The 22,554-nt window shown below is 43.1% G+C and overlaps 1 protein-coding gene across 1 annotated transcript in view; it reads right to left on the reverse strand.

Annotated features, from left to right (window-relative positions):
• The window catches only part of PAK1 (p21 (RAC1) activated kinase 1), a 112,819-nt gene that overhangs the window by 21,844 nt on the left and 68,421 nt on the right, over positions 1–22,554 (reverse strand). The window contains exons 5-10 of the mRNA XM_030557983.1: positions 22,347–22,384; positions 15,416–15,532; positions 14,557–14,734; positions 10,783–10,846; positions 9,771–9,819; positions 6,506–6,618 (exon numbers count right to left, since the gene is read on the reverse strand). Coding sequence (XP_030413843.1) covers positions 6,506–6,618; positions 9,771–9,819; positions 10,783–10,846; positions 14,557–14,734; positions 15,416–15,532; positions 22,347–22,384 — 559 coding nt within the window. The remainder of the gene's footprint in view (positions 1–6,505; positions 6,619–9,770; positions 9,820–10,782; positions 10,847–14,556; positions 14,735–15,415; positions 15,533–22,346; positions 22,385–22,554) is intronic.

Genomic DNA, 22,554 nt, shown 5'->3' on the forward strand with positions numbered 1-22,554 from the left:
TCCTGCACCTCGCTTACCCCTTCTCCATATAGAGCAGGGTGGGGACACTGAAGGAGAGAGACGGAGAGCTTGGGGCAGCAGCTGCTGTCTCAACTTCCTGATCCACTTAAAAAGACAATGCACTTAAGAGTGGGTCAGCTTACTTAAAGGGGCAGTGTGCATCTCTCTCTCTGCACGCACAAGGTGTGTGTCTGTCTCTGTCTGCTATGCTGTCTCCTCTCCCTCCTGTTCCTGCTACCTTGATAAGAGGCTACATTAACAACAACAGGTTAACCCTTGAGGGTTCAGCCAAGTGCTAATTCATCATTTAGCAGCAAGGCATTCCCTGGGAAACATCCCTCCCTCTTCCACCCTCTGACTTCACCATCTCAACCAAGCTTCGCAATTATCATAGCTGTGAACAGTATTAAATTGTTCGCTTAAAATGTATACTGTGTGTATAGCTATATAGTTTTTTGTCTGATGAAAAAAATTTCCCTGGAACCTAATCCCCCCCATTTACATTAATTCTTATGGGGAAATTGGATTCACTTAACATCATTTCACTTAAAGTCGTATTTTTCAGGAACATAACTACAACGTTAAGCAAGGAGTTATTGTAGGTAGTAATGATTCTGAGGCCACACAGGACTGCTTCGGCGTGTGGGCTTTTGCTCCAAAGTAACACACACCATTTACACTTGCACTAAAGGAGACTCTAGTTAAATGAGGACAGGTATGGTCTAGTCATCTGAGCAGGTGACTAGGAGCCAAGGAGATCAGAATCCCAGCTCACCAATGACTCTCTGCGTAGTACTGGGAAAATCCCTTGAGAATCCTGCAGGAGTGTACACAGGGCCCAGGAACATTCACCAACTGGCCTATGTTTCCCTGCATGTGCCGAGAACACAGCCTCTGGACACCCGACATCCATGGGGAAAGGAAGCTGTGGGGCAATGCCCCCTTTGATGCTCTGTTTGGAATCTCTTCCCAGCAGTACAGATTTCATAGGAACTGGGCTATGACTGGTTCTGCTGTCTGTGCAATAACTCCCTCTTGAAGGAAACTATACAGTTGGAACACTACAATTTTCTTCATGAATATTCCTGCTGACCCGATGAAACTGGGTTATCTGCCTCCTAATGGATCCCCAAAGCTATTGTATCTCAAAAATCCCCCCATTCACTTTTAAGGTTTTGTGTCTTACCCATCATCATCATCATCATCTTTCCAGTCAAGTACAATTAGACATGCCTGCCTTGCAGATTTCATCAGCACCTTTAATTGATCAGTGGCACTTTCCTTCCCTGCCACTAGTGTCTTCTGCAGCATAACTCAGCTTGCCCAATGGGCAAGAGATTGGGAGATCACATGTCCAGCATGACCATACACAGCGCAACCCAGTGAGCACCAGCTGGAGCTGAAAAGTAATTCTGAGCAGCGGACAGAGCAAGCCAAGAAGCACGCTGGGAATCTGAAGCTATGCCATCAGCAGCCGTATGTGCATGGCAGAGCCTGACACCTAAACAGCAGAGATCTTACACAACCTGCAAGGCCGCAGAATTAATTCAAGCTTCCTGCCAGCTCCAGCTGCGTAAATGTGATTTGAGGAAGCAGGCTGGTGCCACCTCCAGGCTCATCTTGATCTTTAACCACAGCAGAGGCCAGTATTAGTCACTGAATAGTTTACTGCAGATATGTTTCAAATGCTTTTTTTTTGGGGGGGGGGGGGGGAAGGGGACGGGTGCAGTTTCTGAGACAGCAAAGGGGACTATGATTACAGATACAGGACCAAGTTCTGTTCTCTCCCACTGACCTGCTGTATGACCTTGGGCACATCACTTGGGGTCAAATTCTGCCACCCTGACTCACGCTATGTAGTCCTACTGAAATGGGGCTCCTTATGCAACGAGAGGTTACTCAGCATGAGTCAGGGTGGGAGAATCGGGCCCAGAACCTCTCTGTACCTCTGTCTCCCCAGCTGTAGAATAGTGATGTGTTTCTCTCAGGCTTACAGTTTACAAGGTACTTTGAGATTTTTCCATAGAAGACAACATATAAACACCAACCATCACTATAAACCTGCTCTTGTGAAAAACTCTATAGAATTCAGTAGAAAACGACAGCTCTTCTGCATGGGGTTTTTGGACATTCACATAGTATTTGATACAAAGTTATATTTCTACTACAGAGCACTAATAATTTTTTTAAATCTTATAGCGAAATAAGAATTAGCTATTAAATTTCAGAGGTGCACAGTACAGTATCACATTCCTGGGTAGCACTGTGATTCTACTCCTATTCAATTGCATGGGGCTTTTCCATATACATGACTACAACTGAAGGTTTTTATTTCTGTGGGGCTGATTGGTTGGTTTTGTTGTTTGTTTGTTTTTAAAGGAGATTTCTCTCAAAAGGTGAGAAACAAAAGGCCTCTATGTTTACCTCACTGGGCTCTGCATAGGTACAGGGGTCCACCATACAGATATCTCAAAAAAGATATACTGACATTAGAAAAGGTTCAGAGAAAGGCAACTAAAATGATTAGGGGATTGGAATGGGTCCTATATGAGGAGAGATTAAAGAGGCTAGGACTCTTCAGCTTGGAAAAGAGGAGACTAAAGGGGGATATGATAGAGGTATATAAAATCATGAGTGATGTGGAGAAAGTGGATAAGGAAAAGTTATTTACTTATTCCCATAATACAAGAACTAGGGGTCACCAAATGAAATTAATGGGCAGCAGCTTTAAAACAAAAAAAGGAAGTAGTTCTTCACACAGTGCACAGTAACCCTGTGGAACTCCTTGCCTGAAGAGATTGTGAAGGCTAGGACTATAATAGGGTTTAAAAGAGAACTAGATAAATTCATGAAGGTTAAGTCCATTAGTGGCTATTAGCCAGGATGGGTAAGGAATGGTGTCCCTCTGTTTGTCAGAGGGTGGAGACGGATGGCAGGAGAGAGATCACCTCTGGGGCACCTGGCGTTGGCCACTGTTGGAAGACAGGATACTGGGCTGGATGGATCTTTGGTCTGACCCAGTATGGTCTTTATGTTCTTATGTTCTCACTCATATGCAAAGCACTGGAGGATTGGGATTCAAAGGAAAATATATAGTACACTTGCATAGTATTTTTATGCAGTGCCTAGCACAACGGGGACCCACTCTGGTTGGAATCTCTAGGCATTTCTGTAATAAAATACATTTCAGATGCAATTCCTGGTGGTTTACAAAAGTGGATAAAGCATGAGTAGCCCCATTTTACAGTCAGAGGATGGGGTCAATAGAAGGGCCTATGATCTGGTTTTCACTCAGATATTGGAAGCCTATAGATCCATAAGGGGCTTAGATCTTTCATCTCCCCAGTCCAGTCACCTAATTGCAAGGGTATCCTTCCCCATGCTGCCTTTTGTAATAATAGATTTGCTAAAGCAAATTTGGGTTCCAATCGGAAAGGCATTCAGTGTCCGAGAAAGGACAGGGAATAGGGCAGGCCAGGACAAGCCTGATTCACAACTACATTACCCCCTTTTTACTCACCAACAAAACCCCAGGTTCACACTGGTGCAAAACTGAAGTACCACAGTAGACCTAATCTGTACATAGCATTCCTCCATCTTGTAACTATTACAGAACTATTTGGGAGCTGCTTTGCCCACTGCCTAAAGCAGTAGAATACTCAGTTCTATTCAAGATGTCTTTTGAAAGAAGGGCGATGACAAATGCAGCAGCTCATGTACTGGAGGCATTTAAACAAGACAACAGGGCATGTAATTACCCAATAGCCCAGATTTTCTTAATAGAGAAGGCAAGTGCAGTACATGCAGTGTTGCACAGCTTCTCTAATTAGATAATAAATGCCTCCTTTAAGCAACCTATTGTCAAAGGAAGTTGTCACACTGCTCTCCATGAACCAAGTTAAATTCACAGCATTTAATCTTGTGTTCTTTGCAACACTCTACACAGGTGGGAAGAGTTTTAGAGGGGTAGCCGTGTTAGTCTGGATCACCCACGAAAGCTCATGCCCCGAAAGGTCTGTTAGTCTATAAGGTGCCACAGGATTCTTTGCTGCCTTTACAGGTGGGAAGAGACATTTGAACACAAACCAAAAAAAAAAGAACAGTCAAGAACTAACCCCCAGAAGTCACATTACAAGTCACTGATGGCCAAATATTTATAAATGCTCTCCATTCATTGTGGGACAGTTCAGTCCTCTGCAGTGCTTGAATTATTGTGTTTTAATTGTGAGAGGACTTGTGGCAGGGTGGAGGGGTCTGGATTCTTCCCCTCTCCTGCCTCGGTTCACCTGGATTCAGAATCCCATCAGGATGTGCCACCAAGGCTCAGCCCTCTCCCCAAGTTTTCCTGGAATCATGGGAGAACTACACAAACAGAGTATAGTTGGCGGTATGACTGAAAGTTCTCAGTGATTGTGCCAGAGGTTGGGAAGGATTCTCAGGACTTATTGGAATGTACCTAGTGTGTGATTTAGAGGATTATTGTATGTGATGTGCTGAGAGAAGCAGATACAGCAGAATCTCAGATTTATGAACACCAGAGTTACAAACGGATAGGTCAACCAAACACCTCATTTGGAACTGGAAGTATGCAATCAGGCAGCAGCAGAAACAAAAAAAAAAGCCAATACAGTACAATATAGTGTTAAACTACTAAAAAAATAAAGGGAAAGTTTAAAAAAAGATTTGACAAGGTAAGGAAACTATTTCTGTGCTTATTTCATTTAAATTAAGATAGTTAAAAGCAATATTTTTCATCTGCATTGTAATGTTTCAAAGCTGAATTAAGTCAATGTTCAATTGTAAACTTTGAAAGAACCACCATAACATTTTGTTCAGAGTTGTGAACATTTCAGAGTTACGAACAACCTCCATTCCCAAGGGTGTTGTAACACTAAGGTTCTACTGTAGGCACAAAAACAGCCTAGACTGATCAATAACGGACTGGTGTCTGTCTCAAATACACACTGGGAAAAAGCTGAAGGTAAAAAAACAGAGTGCATTTGCAATGTCACTTCTCCATCTCAACACACCCTTGGTTTTATTCATAACAATTTACATTTATATAGCTGCACCGGTCATCCCTAAAGGTACTAAAATGCTGTACAAGTTTGCAGTACATACAGCACCACTGAACTGCAGCTCACAGATGCAAAAGTGTGAGAAGCAGCGTTTTTGCGTAAAGTCAGGCAGATCCCTTAAGAAAAGGTCTTGGAGACTTTAATATCTTTGCAGAGCAGATGCATATTCTGTTACACAGTCTAATCTGAAAGATCCACAGACAAACCTCATGGCTATTTACCTACAGTGCTTTTGAAGGGCTGGAGAAAGTCAAGATTTAAGTGCGTGGTCCAGAGACCTTCTGCAGCAACCTGGACCTTAATTCTGTGGCAGCTCCATTGAAGTTGAATATGGAGAATTTTAATGACGTATGAAAATGGCTAATTCAATTGATACACAGTGCTCTAGATTATTTAGTTTGATACTAAATTCAAGTCACTGTATGCAGTCCCCCCCAGTTTTGGATATGACACACGTTTTTGTTCTGACAGCTCATAATTGCATCCTAATAGATCTTGGGGGAGGTTACAGGTTCTGGCAGCTGGGAAGGAGACAAGTGAGGTTTTTGGCAATTGGGAAGGCAGTTTGAGATTAGAGTAAAAGCCTTTTAACTGAATGTTTCTTCTAAAATGGTCAACAATAAAACAATTGACAATGCTGATGTTTGTACATGATCGTTAGGTGAACACCCTGTTGGTTGAAAGGGGCAGTTCATGGCTCTCACAGATGTGTTTCAGACTGTCTACAGCAGTGGCCACCAACCCGTTGATCGCAATCACTGGGTTGATCCTGGACACTCTCCCAGTCAATCATGCTCTCCAGCCTCAGCAGCCCCAAGCCACTCCCAGAAGCCGCTCCCGGAAGCGGCCAGCATGACCCGCAGGGGGGGAGGGGTCTCTGCACACTGCTCTTGCCTGCAAGCGCCACCCCTGCAGCTCCCATTGGTTGGGAATGGGGAGCTGCGGCCAATGGGAGCTGCAGAGGCGGTGCCTGCAAAGAGGAGCAGCACGCAGAGCCACATGCCCCCTCCCAGGGGCCACAGAGGCATGTTGGCCCCTTCCCAGAGCAGTGTGGCCACGTGGTGCACTACTGGCTGGCGGGGGGGGGTGGCCCGGCTCATGACGGGGAGGAAGTACCGATGAGCTATTTCCATTTCTCCTCAGTTGGTAGGAAGGAAATTGCTTTCAGTGTCTAAAATGCAGCAAAGGAGAGGGATACAACTTGGAATCCTGACTGCACAGCACTAAAGCCTTCCATGCCAGCATTTTTACAGTGAATCGAGTGCCAATGAAGGCTGTTTGATGCAGAACTGGACTGAGAGCACCAAACTCCTGGCACATAGTTACTATATAGTGTTACTATCACCCTGGGTTGGATTCAAACAGGATCACTGAGGAAGGTGAAGGGCAGTGGCTATACACAGCCTATCTTTTAAATCAGAACATACCTGTCCAAGTAGTTGACAATGTTAGGGTTTTTGTTTTCCCTCATTACAAGGATTTCATTAATTATAAGTTCTTTCTTGGGCTGCTGTTGCAAATTCATCTGTTTGATTGCAACCTAAGAGAGGGAGAGAAAAAATACGTAAAGCATTAATATATTAACATCCCTAGAAATCTGCCAGTTGCTAGTCTCTGCTGCTTAAGTTCAATTTGCAAATAAAGTTCACCACCACTTTATTATCTCAGGGTACACAGCTGTTTTGTAACAGTGCAAGTACTTTCATCCAGTCAACTTCCAGAAGCGTTCAGCGCCGCAAGCAAAAAAAAATTGAGAGGCAAGTATTTCCCTATTGGAAGCCTGCATCATAGCTGGATAACCTTGCTCCTTGCAGTGCTCTTGGCAAAATAACAAATAGCTCCTTACTACAACATGGATTGATTTCTCTAAAAAGCTCATTCTTTAAGGAATCCTTATTTCAGATCAGCATCTTCTTTCAAATGCAAATCAGGCTCCAAGAAATTTGTGGGATAAATTCATTTAGCTTAAGTGCAGTTTTCCAAGGTACTAATTTCACTGTGTTATAACTAGAGCTACAATGGTGAGCAGCAGTGTTCAGATCCAAAGTTTGGTGGTGGTTAGACCTGAGAGTCTGGTTCAGACCCACCTCTAGCCAAAACTTTGGAGGTGGGCGGGACTCTTACTATAGTCTCTTGGTCTGTATCTTTCTGCAGTGCATCACTGCACATACACAAATCTCTGTGTGTGTGTATAAACAGACAAAGTAGACCGCAGTCTCATGCAACGTGTTCTTCGCCATTATATCCAAATAGTCACAATACCAGTATATAAAAGGCCAAATCAGGCACTCTTACTCATAGTATAGTCATTTAACTGTTAAAACAATGGGACTGCTCAGTATGAATAAGCTGGCAAAATCAGTTTGATTGTGTTAACATTCTGTTGCGTTTTTTACAATATTTAGGCAAAGATAAAGTGAAGGGAATGTAGTTACACCTTTATGGCAAAGAGCTATTTGCAGAAAAGGCAGCATTTCTAATGGATGGGAGCCAGCTAGGAAAATGCCAATATAGATAGGTACAATCAGCACTTAGGTATTATGGTTATAGATTCTACAGGAAACCCTGACACAGGTGAGACTAGAGAGAACGTGCTGCTTGCCAACAGTGTTTACAAAGCTGTCAAGCTGCAGTTTGACAGTAAAACATGCAGTGGTGACATTTGTTCCCTTAGGACAGGAGGAATGAAAAACAGAGGGTATCTGCTCCAGACCTCACAGAGCTGGAAGACAAGAAATCCCTAGATCAGGGGGATTTTAACCACCCATATATCTGTTAGATAACAAACAAACAGCGTAACAGTAAAAGAGATTCCTTTTACAAACAAGACAGTTTTATGACACATAGGATATAGAACACAGCCAGAGGAGAAGCCATCCTGGAACTAAAGAAGAACTGGTGAGAAACTAGGAGCACAGGAATTGACAGACTGGACCAGAACATCTGGCCAACTAACTAACCCCACTATTTTGTCTGACAGTAACCAGTATCAGAAGCTTCGGAGCAAACCAGTACATAGTCATGGGATAGTCTGCCCCATACTCCCCTGTGAAAGTTTCTTTCTAATCCATTAGTCAGAGCATGGCTTATGCACTGAAGCATCCATCCCTTCCAAAATTCTGGCTTCATCTTTTATTTTTAATTCGTACAATAGTAACTTCGTTATCCAGATAATCCTACTAAGTTCTTAGCCTGTTATATATTGTGACAAGCAGTTGCACAGGTTACATGCATTGTATAATAAAATATTTCCTTTTATTACTTTGAAACATGCTGCCATTCAATGTCAATGAACTTCAGAATAATAGGAAAGATTGATATCGGTGTCCAAAAATGACTTGAACTCAGCGTAACAAGGAACAGGTTAACAGAATACAATGGTTAAGGATTTCAGAAATGTAAAGTCTATGGCCTGATTACACTCTCACCATGTTGAGAACCAGGAGTTACTGGAAGTCATTCAAGTCCATGGGTTACACAGTTGTGTACAATGGGTTTGAGTATCAGTATGGAACTCAGCTAAGGGATCCTAAGAGGCAACATACAGGCACAAACTTCCAGACTACTTTTCCAAAGGAATTGTAAGAAACAAGCAGCAACCAACATGGTTCCCCTTTTCAAAAATGTGAAGTCAAACTTTTATTAGTGCTTTGTCATCTCACCCCTTTTCAGTCCCTAATACAGTGTCAGCAAAAGCATATAGTTGTAAGACTACTGGTATTTAATTGTTGGCTTTGTATAATTGCAAAATGGACCCATATTTCAAGAACCAATAATACTACAAACTTTCCTGTTTATTTCAATACTAGCTTTAGTATTATTAGAATGAACATTATTCCATCATTGCAAAATTCTTATTTGTCTTATGGACACGTAATATATAGGACCTTATTTTCTGAGGTGCTGTGAACCCATTGTCGCATAGAATAGAATATCAGGGTTGGAAGGGACTTCAGGAGGTCATCTAGTCCAACCCCCTGCTCAAAGCAAGACCAATCCCCAGATTTTTGTCCCAGATTCCTAAATGGCCCTCTCAAGGATTGAACTCACAACCCTGCGTTTAGCAGGCCAATGCTCAAACCACTGAGCTATCCCTCCCATTAGCTTATGGTACTGCCCATGATGTGCTGGGTGCTTTCTACATGTTCAAAAAGGGAAGGTACATGCCCCAGTCATCTAGCAGCCTTAGGGCAGACAAGCAGGTAGACAGAGATTGGATTGGGAAAGGGAAACAAAGATTTTCTGTGCAGGTCAGTTAGATTCACTGTAGGCAGCGGATGAAGAGTGGGCCTTTAAGGGGGACTTAAATGAGGATAGAGTAGATAGGCCCCTCTCTGGAAGAGGTCAGGGAAAATGAACTATATAGGTAAACGTACAGTATGTATGTTAATATCACATATAATGAGTATGTTTTTACACACCCACACACATACCCATCCTCATGGCTCCAATAAATAAATAAATCCTTCCAAATGTGAAGTTATGCATGGTGTAGAATTTAGGAGCTCCTGTTTTTTTCCAGTCCTATGCTCAGACCACTAGCCCAGGCCTGTCATTAAATTAAAAACAAGTGTTCTCATTAAAAGCTAAATGTCATGAATCTTTGAAAGAAGATCTATGTTTTGTAGTGTCAATTAGAACCTGTAGGGCCTGTTCCAAAGCTCAGTGAAGAAACAATCTGGCAGCACTCACCTCTTGTCCTGTAGCTACATCCATTGCAGTATAAACTGTGCCTGAAGCGCTAACCAAAGAGGGGAGAAAACACATTGTTAGTGCTAAACAGCAAGAGTGATAGCTTTAAATAAAAGAAGAATTTTCCAATCCATTACATTTTTACCTTAAATGAACATTTCATTTCAGCTCTGTTTCTACACAACATTTCCAAGAGTAAACAGCAATCTGAAATATTTATGAGCAAAGCCCAATGGCTCAAAAGAGTGACATAGAATATATTGAGGAACTGGCTATAACACAACAATCTCTTGACATGGTTAGGGTCTTGGACTGAACCTTGTTCTGGAAAAATCACTAATTTGGAACATGAGTTGATCCCATCTAAACTGACATGACAGCACCAAGGCTCCCCAACATGGCAGAGATTAAAGGGTAGACTGAATCAGCGAGGCAAGGCAGACATGGCATTTGTAATGAGAGACAGATAGTTTGATCCTGCACCTACTGGATTCAGTAGCAAATCTTCCATTGTCTTTAATGGCCCAAAGAGAGAGAGAAAAGCCTGCATAGTTTTAAATGGAAAAAAAGTTAACCATCTGTATACTCACTACTGGGAGAAAACATTTGTACAATAGATCAACAGCCATCTTAAAAAATGGAGTCAACTGTCAGTAAAGAAAGAGGTAATACATCTGATACTCCTTCTCCTACACCCCACTGCCAGGGGACACAAAACCAACGCTGAGCAGAAAGGGTTAATTCTGAAAGCAAATCTGTAATTTGAAGAGGTTTTGTGCACTGGAAATAAGCAGTTCTTTCCCTGCACACAGATATATTTAGCAACACAGTCATCTAATGACATATATTTTAATATTAAACAATCACACAAAACCTCACAGTCACTATGACTCAAGAGTATGTGGGGAGGGGGAAGAAAGGAAAATGTTATGATACTGTTTCCAGGAAACAAACCCAGCTTGGGTTTTCTGCTGTGTGTATACTGAGTGGGGGGGAAGCAGTATATACTAACCCTTGTCCGATCTTCTCAAACCGTGTGTATTTCTTTTTGGGGTCACCCACACTCACGATACTTCCTTTAAAAAAAAAGGGGGGGGGGGATTTAAAATTCTCGTTATACACCAATGCAAGAGCAATCCGTTGTGCATCAAAGCCCCAACCTCAAAATGACCTCTGCATGGGTAAATGCCTGTGGCTGCACTTGGCAGATGCAGGAGCTGCTCACATGGAGTTCTCTGCAGGATCAGGGCTTAAAAGAGAACTAGTTTGCTGGAAGGCCATAAGCGTCATTGTCACCACAGTTAACATGCAGTGGATGCTCATACTTTTCCCAGCAGCAAGAGAGTAGAGGATATGGATTTGTATTTAGTAGAGCTGGGCAGAGGAAAGTATTCCATTTCACAGAGGATTCTGAGAGCTGGAGATCTGGTTTCATTCCAATTTGGAACAAAGCCCCCAAATGTTGAAGTTCTCCACGGAAGGGGACAGAGCCCTCACCATGGGGCAGACTGCTTCAGAGGCTGCCCCAGAGCCACACCTTGGAAGCCAGGGGGTCCCAGCTGAGGGCAGATTGCCTGGTGGGTTGCCTCAAAGCTACAGACCCTGGAAGCCCTGGGGATGCCTGGTTCCATGGCAGTCTGCCTGGCTGGCAACCTGGCAGGAAACCAAGCAAGGTTCTGAGAGAAACCTTCCTGGTTTCTAGAGGACCTTTGTCAAAAATCAGTGAAGTGTTTCGATTTCAATGTTACTTGTCCTTCCAGTTACTCTCTGCAAAGGGCTTTGATCTTCACAACACCGTTGAGGTATAAGGAAGTATCATCATCCCCCTGGGTCGGTTGGGAATCAGAGGGGAAAATTAAAGCCAACCTTTCCAAAAGCACAGGCAGATGGAAAGAGCCAAAGAGGTGCCATTCTAGCGCTTAATATGGAAATTGGGAACATAAGGGTTTTTCAGAGTTAGTGTTTGCAAGTTACCTGAGCAGTCAGTATATGGTGGGATTTTCACAAGTGCCCAGAGCTGAGCAAGAAACACCAATTAGCCGCCTAGTGGCCTTTGTAGACCACTTTGCATTTAGTAATGAGGCCTGGAAACCCAGTGGCGAGCAATGTAAAAACAGGCTATTTTCAGACATCACTGGGGCATGGCCAAATCACAGGATCTGGGGCAGACAGAAGTAAGGGAGAGGAACAAAGGGGCAGGCCAACTACACAAACCGAGAATTGACACCACAATTATAGAAATGACCTTTGCTCCTTGAGGATGAACAGCTGGGCAAGGGCACAAGAAACCTCTCTTCCAGTGTAAGGCACAGGCCCTGGGTTCAGACTGTAAATTTGATAACTGCTGGAGAGGAGTAATGACAGGATTTAGGAGGAGTTGTGATATTATTAAACTCTGAGTTAGTATCCTCATCTGTAAAATGGGGTAATACTTTCCTGCCTCACAGGAGGCTGGCAAGATTAGTAAGGTTTTCAAAGTGCTGCATATGTGCTAAAAGTTCTTAAAATCTTTCTATATTTGTAGTTGCAAGAAAAGCTGTTAAACTTTACCAGAAGCTGGGAAAGGGCGATGGGATAGATCAGTTGATGATTACCTGTTCTGTTCACTCCCCCGAAGCACCTGGCATTGGCCACTGTCAGAAGACAGGATACTGAGCTAGATGGACCTTTGGTCTGACTCAGCACGGCCGTTCTTATGTTCTTAATTATGTTTGCAGGAGCTGTAAGTGGTTGTCAGAAGACCCATCTATGAGCCAACTTGTACCCTAGTATGAGCATGTTCAGCTCTGCTCCCTTCAATAGAATTACACTGGGGAGACAAGAGATGGCAAAGCTTCCAGCAAAAAAACAATCTTGCAGCTGCCAGAGGGTGTTGCTAAAGGCGTCAATGTGAAAGAATTAACACAAGGCAGAACACATGGCCCTTTAAAGCAGATCCAGCAAGGCTGACATATTTATACAACATAGCTGTAGTGACTTTGCAAGTGTTGCACTCACATTACCTTAAATTACTCAAGTGATTCTATTTAGTAGCCTTTTGTTACACAATAATCACTCCTTTGCTCTTTGGGGCCAAGGACTGTCTTCTGGCCCTGTGTTTGGGCAGCATCGAGCAGACTGGGGTCCAGGTCCATAACTGGGGACCATGGTAATACAAAATAACAGTAATCATGGAAATGTAGGGCTGGAAGGGACCTGGAAAGGTCATCTAATCCAGCCCATTGCACTGAAACAGGACCAAGTCAATCTAGACCAGCCCTGACAGGTGTTTACTCAACCTGTTCTTAAAAACCTCCAATGATGGGGATTCCACAATCTCCATTGGAATCCTATTCCAGAGCTTAACTATAGTTATAGTTAGAAAGTTTTTCCTAATTGACTTCAGAGGCACTAACCTAATTTATACCAGCTGAGGAGCTGGTCCTGGGTTTCATTATGATTCATATTTGTATTACAGTTGATCTGCAAGTTATGTTGTATTGTCTCATGTTTAAAATTTGCTTGTGCCAACTGACTACTTAAAAGTCAGAGGTTGGGGACCTTCACCATAGCAATTTTACCCAGGCGTTTGAAGGGAGCAGGGCCTGGTAAAAGCTTGTGTTTAAGTGAGCGGGAATTTTAGTGAGGAAAGTCTCTTTTATTGGTTTTGTTGGGAAGATGGGGGGAGATATTCTGAGGGTTGCTGCTGGTCTCAGCTGTACTGTATTGCTAATGATAAAGGCACCCACAGTACCAGAATGCTTTTAAAATGTTACAAATAGAAAGCAAATGTTGAAACCATTTGGAGACATGATGGAAACCTGGGCCTATATTTTCCAAAGCAACCAGTGATTTGGGGCATCTCAATGTTTGAGACCCCTAACCATGGCCTGATCTATAGAAAGTGGTGAGTGAGCAATCGACCCTCTGACCATCAGTCGCCTTCAAAAAGGTGCCTGCCTCATGTTGGGCACCAATCACTTTAGACCAGGGGTCGGCAACCTTTCAGAAGTGCTGTGCTGAGTCTTTATTTATTCACTCTCATTTAAGGTTTCGCGTGCCAGTAATACATTTTAACAGTTTTAAAAGGTCTCTTTCTATAAATCTATAATATAGAACTAAACTATTGTTGTATGTAAAGTAAATAAAGTTTTTAAAATGTTTAAGAAGCTTCATTTAAAATTAAATTAAAATGCAGAGCCCCCCAGACCGGTGGCCAGGACCTGAGCAGTGTGAGTGCCACTGAAAATCAGCTCGCATGCCGCCTTCGCCATAGGTTGCCTACCCCTGCTTTAGACAATGGTATCTATGGGAGGAGAGCAATGAGGAAGTTTTCTAGCTATATTCTTTTGCTGATTTTATTTAGGGGTTGTTGGGTTTTTTTGGGGGGAGAGGGGTTTGGGGGGGGTTGTACTCATAGTAAAAAGCCTAACAAAGTTAATTATAATATCCTAGAGTTGAGAAAAAGCAATATCTAGGTTGGCTTCAGCTTTCACACTGAAAAAAAAATCTATATATATGTATATATTCAGGGCCTAATTGCCACAGAGTTTGAGCATCTGCAGTTCCCACTGACTTCACTTGCAAATTTAAGCACCGAGAGCCTTATTTACAGGCATGCTGAGCACGATGATTGCACTTGAATTGGTCACTGAATAACACAAACATTGAGTCATAAAGTGAAGTCTGAAGTGAGAGATCTCAGAATGTAACTGTCACAGGATCTCTGCTTAATCAGGATTTGGGAACGGAATTTGCCTCTAAGACATGAAATAAATCAGAATACGGAGTTTCAAAGTTGACATACTTAATTTTTCCAAGATTTCTTCATCTGACATCTTCGGCTTTTTCTTCTGTTTCTCTGTATTCCTGGTCGTTGTGTCAGGGGATGTTGTGTTGTTTTCAGAGGGTGAAGAGATAGGCGAGGTGGCCACATCTCTGGTAGGAGGTGGTGGAAGGGGCTCTATCACAGAACGGGTGTATACCTTTGTGTTGGGGAGAAATATGTTTTATTAAATGAAGATTAAAAATAAAAGATATCTATGCATTAGACATATGTCCTTAGCAGTAGCATGTGCCAAGCAATGAAAGAAATATTACTACAGTAAGTAGCATTACTACATTAAGAGCTCCATGGCTGGATGCTGCTCCATTAAGCTGCTCTATGAAAAGGCATAAAGTAATTTTCTCCTCCCCCAGAGCAAGGAGGAATTATGGGTATGCCTCCATTTTGAGTGGGGAGTATGCTTCCCAGCTCAAGGAGAAATACTCATGCTAGCTCTGATCGCCCAGCATGCTAAAAATAGCAGTTTGGCTGCAGTGACATGCAACGGGAGGGGTAGGCACTCCAAGTATGTACCCATCTGAGATCATAGACACGTATTTGGGGAGGCTAGCTCCCCATCTCCTGCCACCCTGGCCATATTGTTATTTTTGACATGCTACTCAATCAGAACTAGCGTGAATATGTCTCCTCGAGCTAGGAATCACACCCCCAGCTCAAAGTGTAGACATGGTCTGTGACTCTGGGTTACAATTTGTTCTCAAGTATGTTCCTGGGGCAGTGCAGCTGTGCACCACCCCTTACCCTGGCCAGACTAAAGTTGCAGCGTAGCCCAAAGTGGTGAAATCTGTAGGAAGGGAACAAAGATTTCTAGCTTGCTCACTGATTTTGTGTGTTCAGGTCGTGGAGCTATCACTGGGGGTGGAGCAGCATCATCCTCGTCATCTTCATCTTCTGAAACTGGCGGTACAGCAGGAGTCTCGGATACAGCCTTCACATTCTGCATTTTGGTTAAAAGACAAAAGATACCTTTGGAGTCCCAGAATTTTATTTTTTTAGAATCACTCCTCACAGAAATAGAATCACGCTTCTAACATTTAAGCCCTTCAAATCACAACAGGAATTATTATCAAATGGGTTTGACAAGAAACCATGGTCAGATCTCTTGGATTATGCTATAAAGTGACAATTTGATGTCCTACGCGTACAAACACTTAAACCCACTAGGGAATTTATGGAACTATTCACATGAGCACACAGATGTCTGCGGCATCAGACCCTATAAAATCCATGGACCAGGTTTCTTGGACTCTTAAAGGCTTGCTCAAACATTCCCTGTTGGATAGTGATGCACGCTGGAGGTGTGGGAATGAGGGGGTAATTTGAGATGCATTATGCAGCAAAGCCTCAATATCAGATATTTCTGGTTGCTTATGGAAATAGTATTGCATCATAAATTACTAGCTAAGGCTTCAATCCTGAAATGTCCCTGCAGGGAACCTGTTACAAGCTTAACCAACACATTCCATTTCAAATAAGTTTACCACAAGCCCTCACTTAAAAGAGACGCCTGCCCAGAAATTAGCATCATGTGGGTGGAAAGAGCCATTGGGTATGGTTTGACCAGAGGTGTGTAAGAAAGAAGCATGGGAGAGACACTGAGTAAGCAGCCGGCAACTTAATCCTGAAAATTATCTACAGAGATTTGGGGTACTGACTGGAAAGAGCAGTTTGGGTGCTGAGAGCCAGAACATTGTCCCCTGTTTGATTCATTCTCAGGGGAACAGGATTTTCTACATTCCTTGTAAATAAACAATGTTGCAACAAACCAGACTCCATCACTGAATTCTACTCCCAACTGGAACAGCCCCAGGGCCTCGAACTTTGACTAGCTGCTCAGATCAACAGGGTCATGAAGTGTCACTGAAGGTGATGAAGCTTTACACATGGTCAGATTGCAGAATGGAGCTAAGTCAAAACTATACTTTGCTACATGATTTTTTTCATTACATGAAACCACGAAGCCAGATAAAAGTGACTGCAATTGCATATGGCTGTATGAAGAGAGACTGATCTTTAGAAGCAGGAAAAGCTTGTTTCCACATTAAAGAGCTTTGTGCCTCAGTTTCCCCTCTGTAAAATAGGAATAACTTATGCTTATGGCATACAAACAGAAGTCAGACAAAAAACATAAAATACTCTTTCTAAAACATTGCAACATAACTACTTTTATTCTTAGAATCCAGAATGATAACACAGTAACCAAAATCAGAGATAGACAAAGCAGGCTGCTCCATAAGACAGCAAGGCACAACTCACCCCACCTTGTTCTAGAACTGTTCTCTGCAGACTGATGACTGATTGTATGCTTCCCTACAGACCCCCTTCATTTACGAGCAGAAGCAGGAAACACCCCACACCACTCAAAGTGATAGCTTACAATTCCAACAAGTTTCTTTAGAGCACCACAGTAATAATATTCTTTCATCTGACTAGGCTCTAGGTGCTCCAGGCAGGGACTGTCTCTCATTGCACATCTGTAATGATTAAAACTGAATTTCACAGGATAGAAGTCAGTTTGATCTAGAGATGTGTCCAGGAAACATTTTGGATGTAGATCCAAACTGCATATTTCAGGGGTGTTTGGCTCCCATGCTTTGGTTCAGGTCATCTAAACCTGATCTAGTACAAAGTACATTGCAATTTTAGGTAAGACGCTTCCGATTTTAGGACTGGACTCACCAGCAGTACGTCCAGATCCTAGATTTTATACAGCTCCTGCAGCGTGGATATCTGACTTGTTTTTAATCTGGTCTATATGTGCTTAATACTTATGTCCCTGAAAGCAGCACGATTTATGTGTAAAATGTTCCCACATCAAAGCAACTAGTGGTGACATGCATATCCAAAACCCCATTATGAAATATACAGGCTTCCCCGCCATGCCAGAAGACATCCACCTCCATGATCATTAGCATTTTTGTCCTGTGTTATAAGCAGTGGCCTTACTCCTTTTACATGACAAACAACGTAAAAAAAATTATTAAACAAAAATACTCAAACTGCTGGATCTGAAAAGTGCCCCATCCAGGAAAATCCAGGTAACTCCATGTGCGGAAGAGCGTTCTGTAGAGCAAGCAGTTTCTCTCTCCAGCAGATGGTTAGCATCAGGAAAAGTACCTGCCTGACAGCTCTGGAGACAGAAGTTCTCTATTTAATTGTCAGAATGGGTCCTCTGGCAGAGGAGGTGGCAGCAGCAGTGAAAGCTTCTCACACACACATGTGGCTTGGAAGGGTCAGTTGTGAGTGTCTGCCATTTTTTAAATATGTCCAGGCTCTCCCTCAGGTTCTTGGAAGTCCTATGCAAAGTAAAGCATGGCAGACATCCATAACTAGCATATCTGTCTGGGCTAGTGGAGGGGAAGGTTTAACAGCTAGGCAAGCCAGAGATACCTGCCATTAGTGGATGTAGGAGGATTTTAACAACAGTAGGGGTATGAGCAGAGTTATCAGGCACTTGTCATTAGTGAGGATGGCTGAATAGGAGAAGAGTTTACATGGTTGATTCCCCTCCCACATTTTGTCCAGAAGCAGCAGGGGTAGTAGGTGACTAAGTATTGAGTGCTCAGAAGAGACATTCCACAGAGCAGAGCCCTTTGCCTCACCACGTGTCACATGCCTTCAACCAGTCTGATCTTGAGGGGACAGAAAGTGGTTCAGTCTCCAGACAATTTAATCTCTGGATTCTCCAAGAAGACTGCCAGCAATGGAGCACTGATGGTACTTTCTGTGACTAGGACACCTGTCCCACTTGGAATTGAACCAAGTCTACCAACAATCATCAGATGGTGATGATCTGGGACAGATCTGAATAGGGCTCTTAGAGAATAAAAGGCTCCTTCTTCATTTACCATTCTCCTGAGTCATCATGTCACCCAGCTACAGGTGAAGGTAGTTTTCAGTCCTCAGATTTGTTTTGTAGGGAAGGCACGCTTCAAGTCTAGGGACTGTGTGAGTTTTTCCCTAAGCGTGGCAAATAAACAGAAAGGCTCACTACTTCTTTCTCAAAGATATGATTAAAAATGGCGACCACACCTGCGATTAGTACCCCGCCCCCCCCACCGCCCAAAAAACAAAAACCCTGCTTTTCCAGCAGATTTTCTCTCTGGGACAACCCTACGTGACGGGAATAGATAATGGGCAGATTGTTAGCACAGCTAAAGCACATTGCTGTGCCAACAAAACAAGCGTTGGCAGAAGCACCACACTGATTTTAATAACCAGAGTAATAAATAACACGGCTCTGGGTGCAGATTAACTTCCTTTGCACTGTGTTTGTTTTTGTCTCACCTGCTGAGAAACGAGACTGGCTTGTTCTCATCTAAATGGATGGCTGAGATCACTGCGGCCTTGGCACCTCTATATCCTTAAGAGTGACACTATATTCTCCAGCAACAGTTAGACACTGTCCCTGCACTGATGCTCTGAAAGATCTGTATGCCACTCCTTTCCACATTATGATCAGGGTTGGGCCCAAGCCATGAAGTTTGGATCCAGATCCACACACTTTCCCAAAGTTAAAGGATAAGGCTGAAATCAGATTTCGTGTTGTGGATCAGGCTCAATATTGATAGGCCCTACTTCAGTAATACATACTGGATACAGTAGCTATATGGATCTATAAAGCCTTTTCAAATCTGATATAGAGTCCTTATTTCTATATATTCATAACTGAAAAATAATACACTTCAGACTCCTTTCCTACATAAGGGACACTGTCAACAAACAGAAACCAAAATCACTTTTGCTTGAATTTTTTTAAAACCTACTGTTGATAGAAGTGACACCCTAAACTGACTATAATAAAGACTGGTAAAAACAAAAGTTCTCTATTTTGCCAGTTTCCTTTGTGTATCCGAGCACACTTTGTGTGCAGTCAATTTCACAGTTTCCCTGTATTGTCATTCTCCTGTTCATGTGAGACAGGAACGGAACAAATATTTATTTTTTTTAGTTTGTGATTGTAAAACCACAAAAATTAGCAAGAGCTATTCAGGGAGAAGAATAGAACCTAAAACTACTTTTATTTATTATTTTGAAATAATTAGATTTAAAAATCATAGTATTACTTTACAAAATAGTGACTATCGAAGTGCACATTTCCCCTGACCCACCAAAACAGTTATACTCGTCTTCATGCATTGGGTTCATTTTTAGTTTTGATTGTTCAGTTTTCCACCAGTTCCTTAGAGCTGGCACAGAGACAATAATGTGACAATATTAAGCCAAAGTTACATTTGTAAAAGTTAGTAAGTTTAACTGACCTTAAGTCTCCAGCCTCCCTCAGGCATTCAAATACTATGGGGCACTTGCTTTATCAAAATTTGAGGGCCTAATTCTGCAAGGCATTGAACGTTACACTTGAGGAGGTTCTAACTAAAAAATTAGTAAGATAAGGCTGCTGAGCACCTCACAGAATCAGGCCCCAGATCAAAAGCCTGGAAAGATAACAGCTTCCTGCTTCCTGCTTAGATGTTAGCACAGTTAAACAGTTTAAGTTACTAATGACAGATGCATTTTTACAACAAGAGGAAACAGTTACAAAAGCTTGTAATATGGGTTTTATTTTCCCTTTTTAAGGCAGACCCAAACATAGTTGGATAGGGATGCACTGCCTCTGGACGAAGTGACAGCAAACTCACTCCAGATAAAGGTATTGTAGTGAGGAAATACAAGATGATGATGGAGTGGTTATATTTTTGTAAATGATTTTGTTTAATCCTTTTGTGCTGGCTTACTTACAAAAATACCGCACACACACACACACACATACTCAATGTCCAACAAACAGCAAAACTTTTAAATTGTATCTTCTCAGTAAAAGGAGGTGCTGAACACGTGCTGTAATGGTTGGAGTACAGGTCAAGAAGAGAGAAGACCTTTAAATAAATTAATCTTGAGAAATAAAATGAATCATCTACAGCAGTTCACTAATCAGATCTTGCATGCTAATAATTAAATTTAGTCAGATCATAGACATTTATTGATACCTGATAAAAAGCAGGCTGGCTTTCATTTTCCAGATTATTTTGCATAGGGGAAACTGCTGTTCACTAGAGTCCAGAAATAGATCTGCTTCTGTGAAGGCAGCAATATTCACTAACAAAAATCACTTGGAATATAAAGCAGTAACCTCAATAGCAGACAGTTTACAGGAGAAGGAAAAGAAATGCTTGTAGGCCAGAATGACAGACACCTCAATTTACATAATTTTTTGAAATTAAGATGACAAATAATACTGTTTAGCAGTGCTCCCTCTAATTTTTCCACGCATGTGCGGAATAAATTTTGTTATGTGCACCAATATGAAGATGATGTGTTACACATCACCTTCATATTGGTGTACATAACAAAATTCATGTGGCAGGGTGTGGCTGAGGGATTCAGAGTGTGGGCAAGAGCTCAGGGCTGGGGGTGAGGACTCCAGGTTGGGGTGCAGGCTCTGGGGTGAGGTTGGAGATGAGGGGCTCAGGGCTGAGGCAGAGTGTTGGGGTGCGGGCTCTGGGGTGGGGCTGGGGATGAGGAGCTCAGGGCTGAGACAGAGGTTTGGGGTGTGTGGGGAAGTGAGGATTTTGGCTGGGGGTGCAGGATCTGGGCTGGGGTCGTGGATGAGGGATTCAGGGGCTAGGGCAGAGGGTTGGGGGGGAAGTGGGAAGAGTGCTGGGGTGGGGCCGGGGATGAGGAGGTTGGAGTGAAGGAGGAGGCTCCGGGACTACAGCGGGGGAGAAAGGACTCCCCCCAGCAGCTCTGGGCTTGGGCTGGGTTGGGGCTGGGCACGTCTCCCCTGGCCGCAGTATGTCCCTCACCGGTGACCTGGAGAAGCAGCAGTGGCTGTGGGTTCCTTTAGGCCCCACCACCTCCCACTATCACTGGCAGGTAGCCAGCGACTGCTGCTTGCTGGTGAGTGACAGAGGCAGAGAGAGGAGCCGTCAGCTGGCCAGCTGAGAGGAGCAAGTGGGCGGGGGGGGCATAGAAGCCGTGGGCCCATGGGCCTAGAGGAGAGCAGGGGAGGAGCCAGAGAGGAGCCAGCGCTGCAGCCTCCGGGCTGCAGCACAAGTGAAGTGGAGCGACAGGCCGTGGGGCCCCTGTTGAGCATGGGCCGGGCACCGTGGCACCATGATAAACCCGGTACTGTCTGGGACGGGGGTGCCCCTGCAGGTCCAGGGTTGGGAGAGAAGCATCTCTCCCCGCTGCAGCCGCAAGCACCTGCACAGTGCTTAAAAGTCAGCTGCATGGCTACGCAGCTCACAGCTTAGAGGGAACTTCGCTGCTTAGCCACATTTTGGGTAGCCTAGAAGTGAAAGAGGATGTTGACATTAAATACACCTCTACCTCAATATAACGCTTTCCTCAGGAGCCAAAAAATCTTACCGCATTATAGGTGAAACCGCGTTATATCGAACTTGCTTTGATCCACCGAAGTGCGCAGCCCCGCCCCTCCAGAGCACTGCTTTATCAGGTTATATCCGAATTCGTGTTATATTGGGTCGCGTTATATCGGTGTAGAGGTGTATAAAAATGTCTCTACAGTTATAGTTTTATTTTATGCACATTTTAAAACTTAAAATATAAGAAATATATGAGGTTTTTAAGGCCCGGCTTGACAAAGCCCTGGCTGGGATGAGTTAGTTGGAGTTGGTCCTGCTTTGAGCAGGGGGCTGGACTAGATGACCTCCTGAGGTCTCTTCCAACCCTAATCTTCTATGTTTTTATGATTCTATGAAAGAAACATTAATAAAAACCAAAAAGCTCACCAATGTATTTGACGAACTGTACTCCTCTGCAGATTTATCTGAAAACAAAACAGAACAGATACAATTGGAATTATTATAAATTACTTGTATTGCTGCCCAAGTGTGCCAGGCACTGCGCGAACCCATAGTGACAGTCACTGCTCCTAAGAACTTTCAAGCTAAACAGAGGGTAGGCAAAAGGAAGTATTATCCCTATTTCACAGATTAT

This window comes from Gopherus evgoodei, chromosome 1, assembly GCF_007399415.2.
Source record: "Gopherus evgoodei ecotype Sinaloan lineage chromosome 1, rGopEvg1_v1.p, whole genome shotgun sequence".
Classification (NCBI taxonomy): domain Eukaryota; kingdom Metazoa; phylum Chordata; order Testudines; family Testudinidae; genus Gopherus; species Gopherus evgoodei.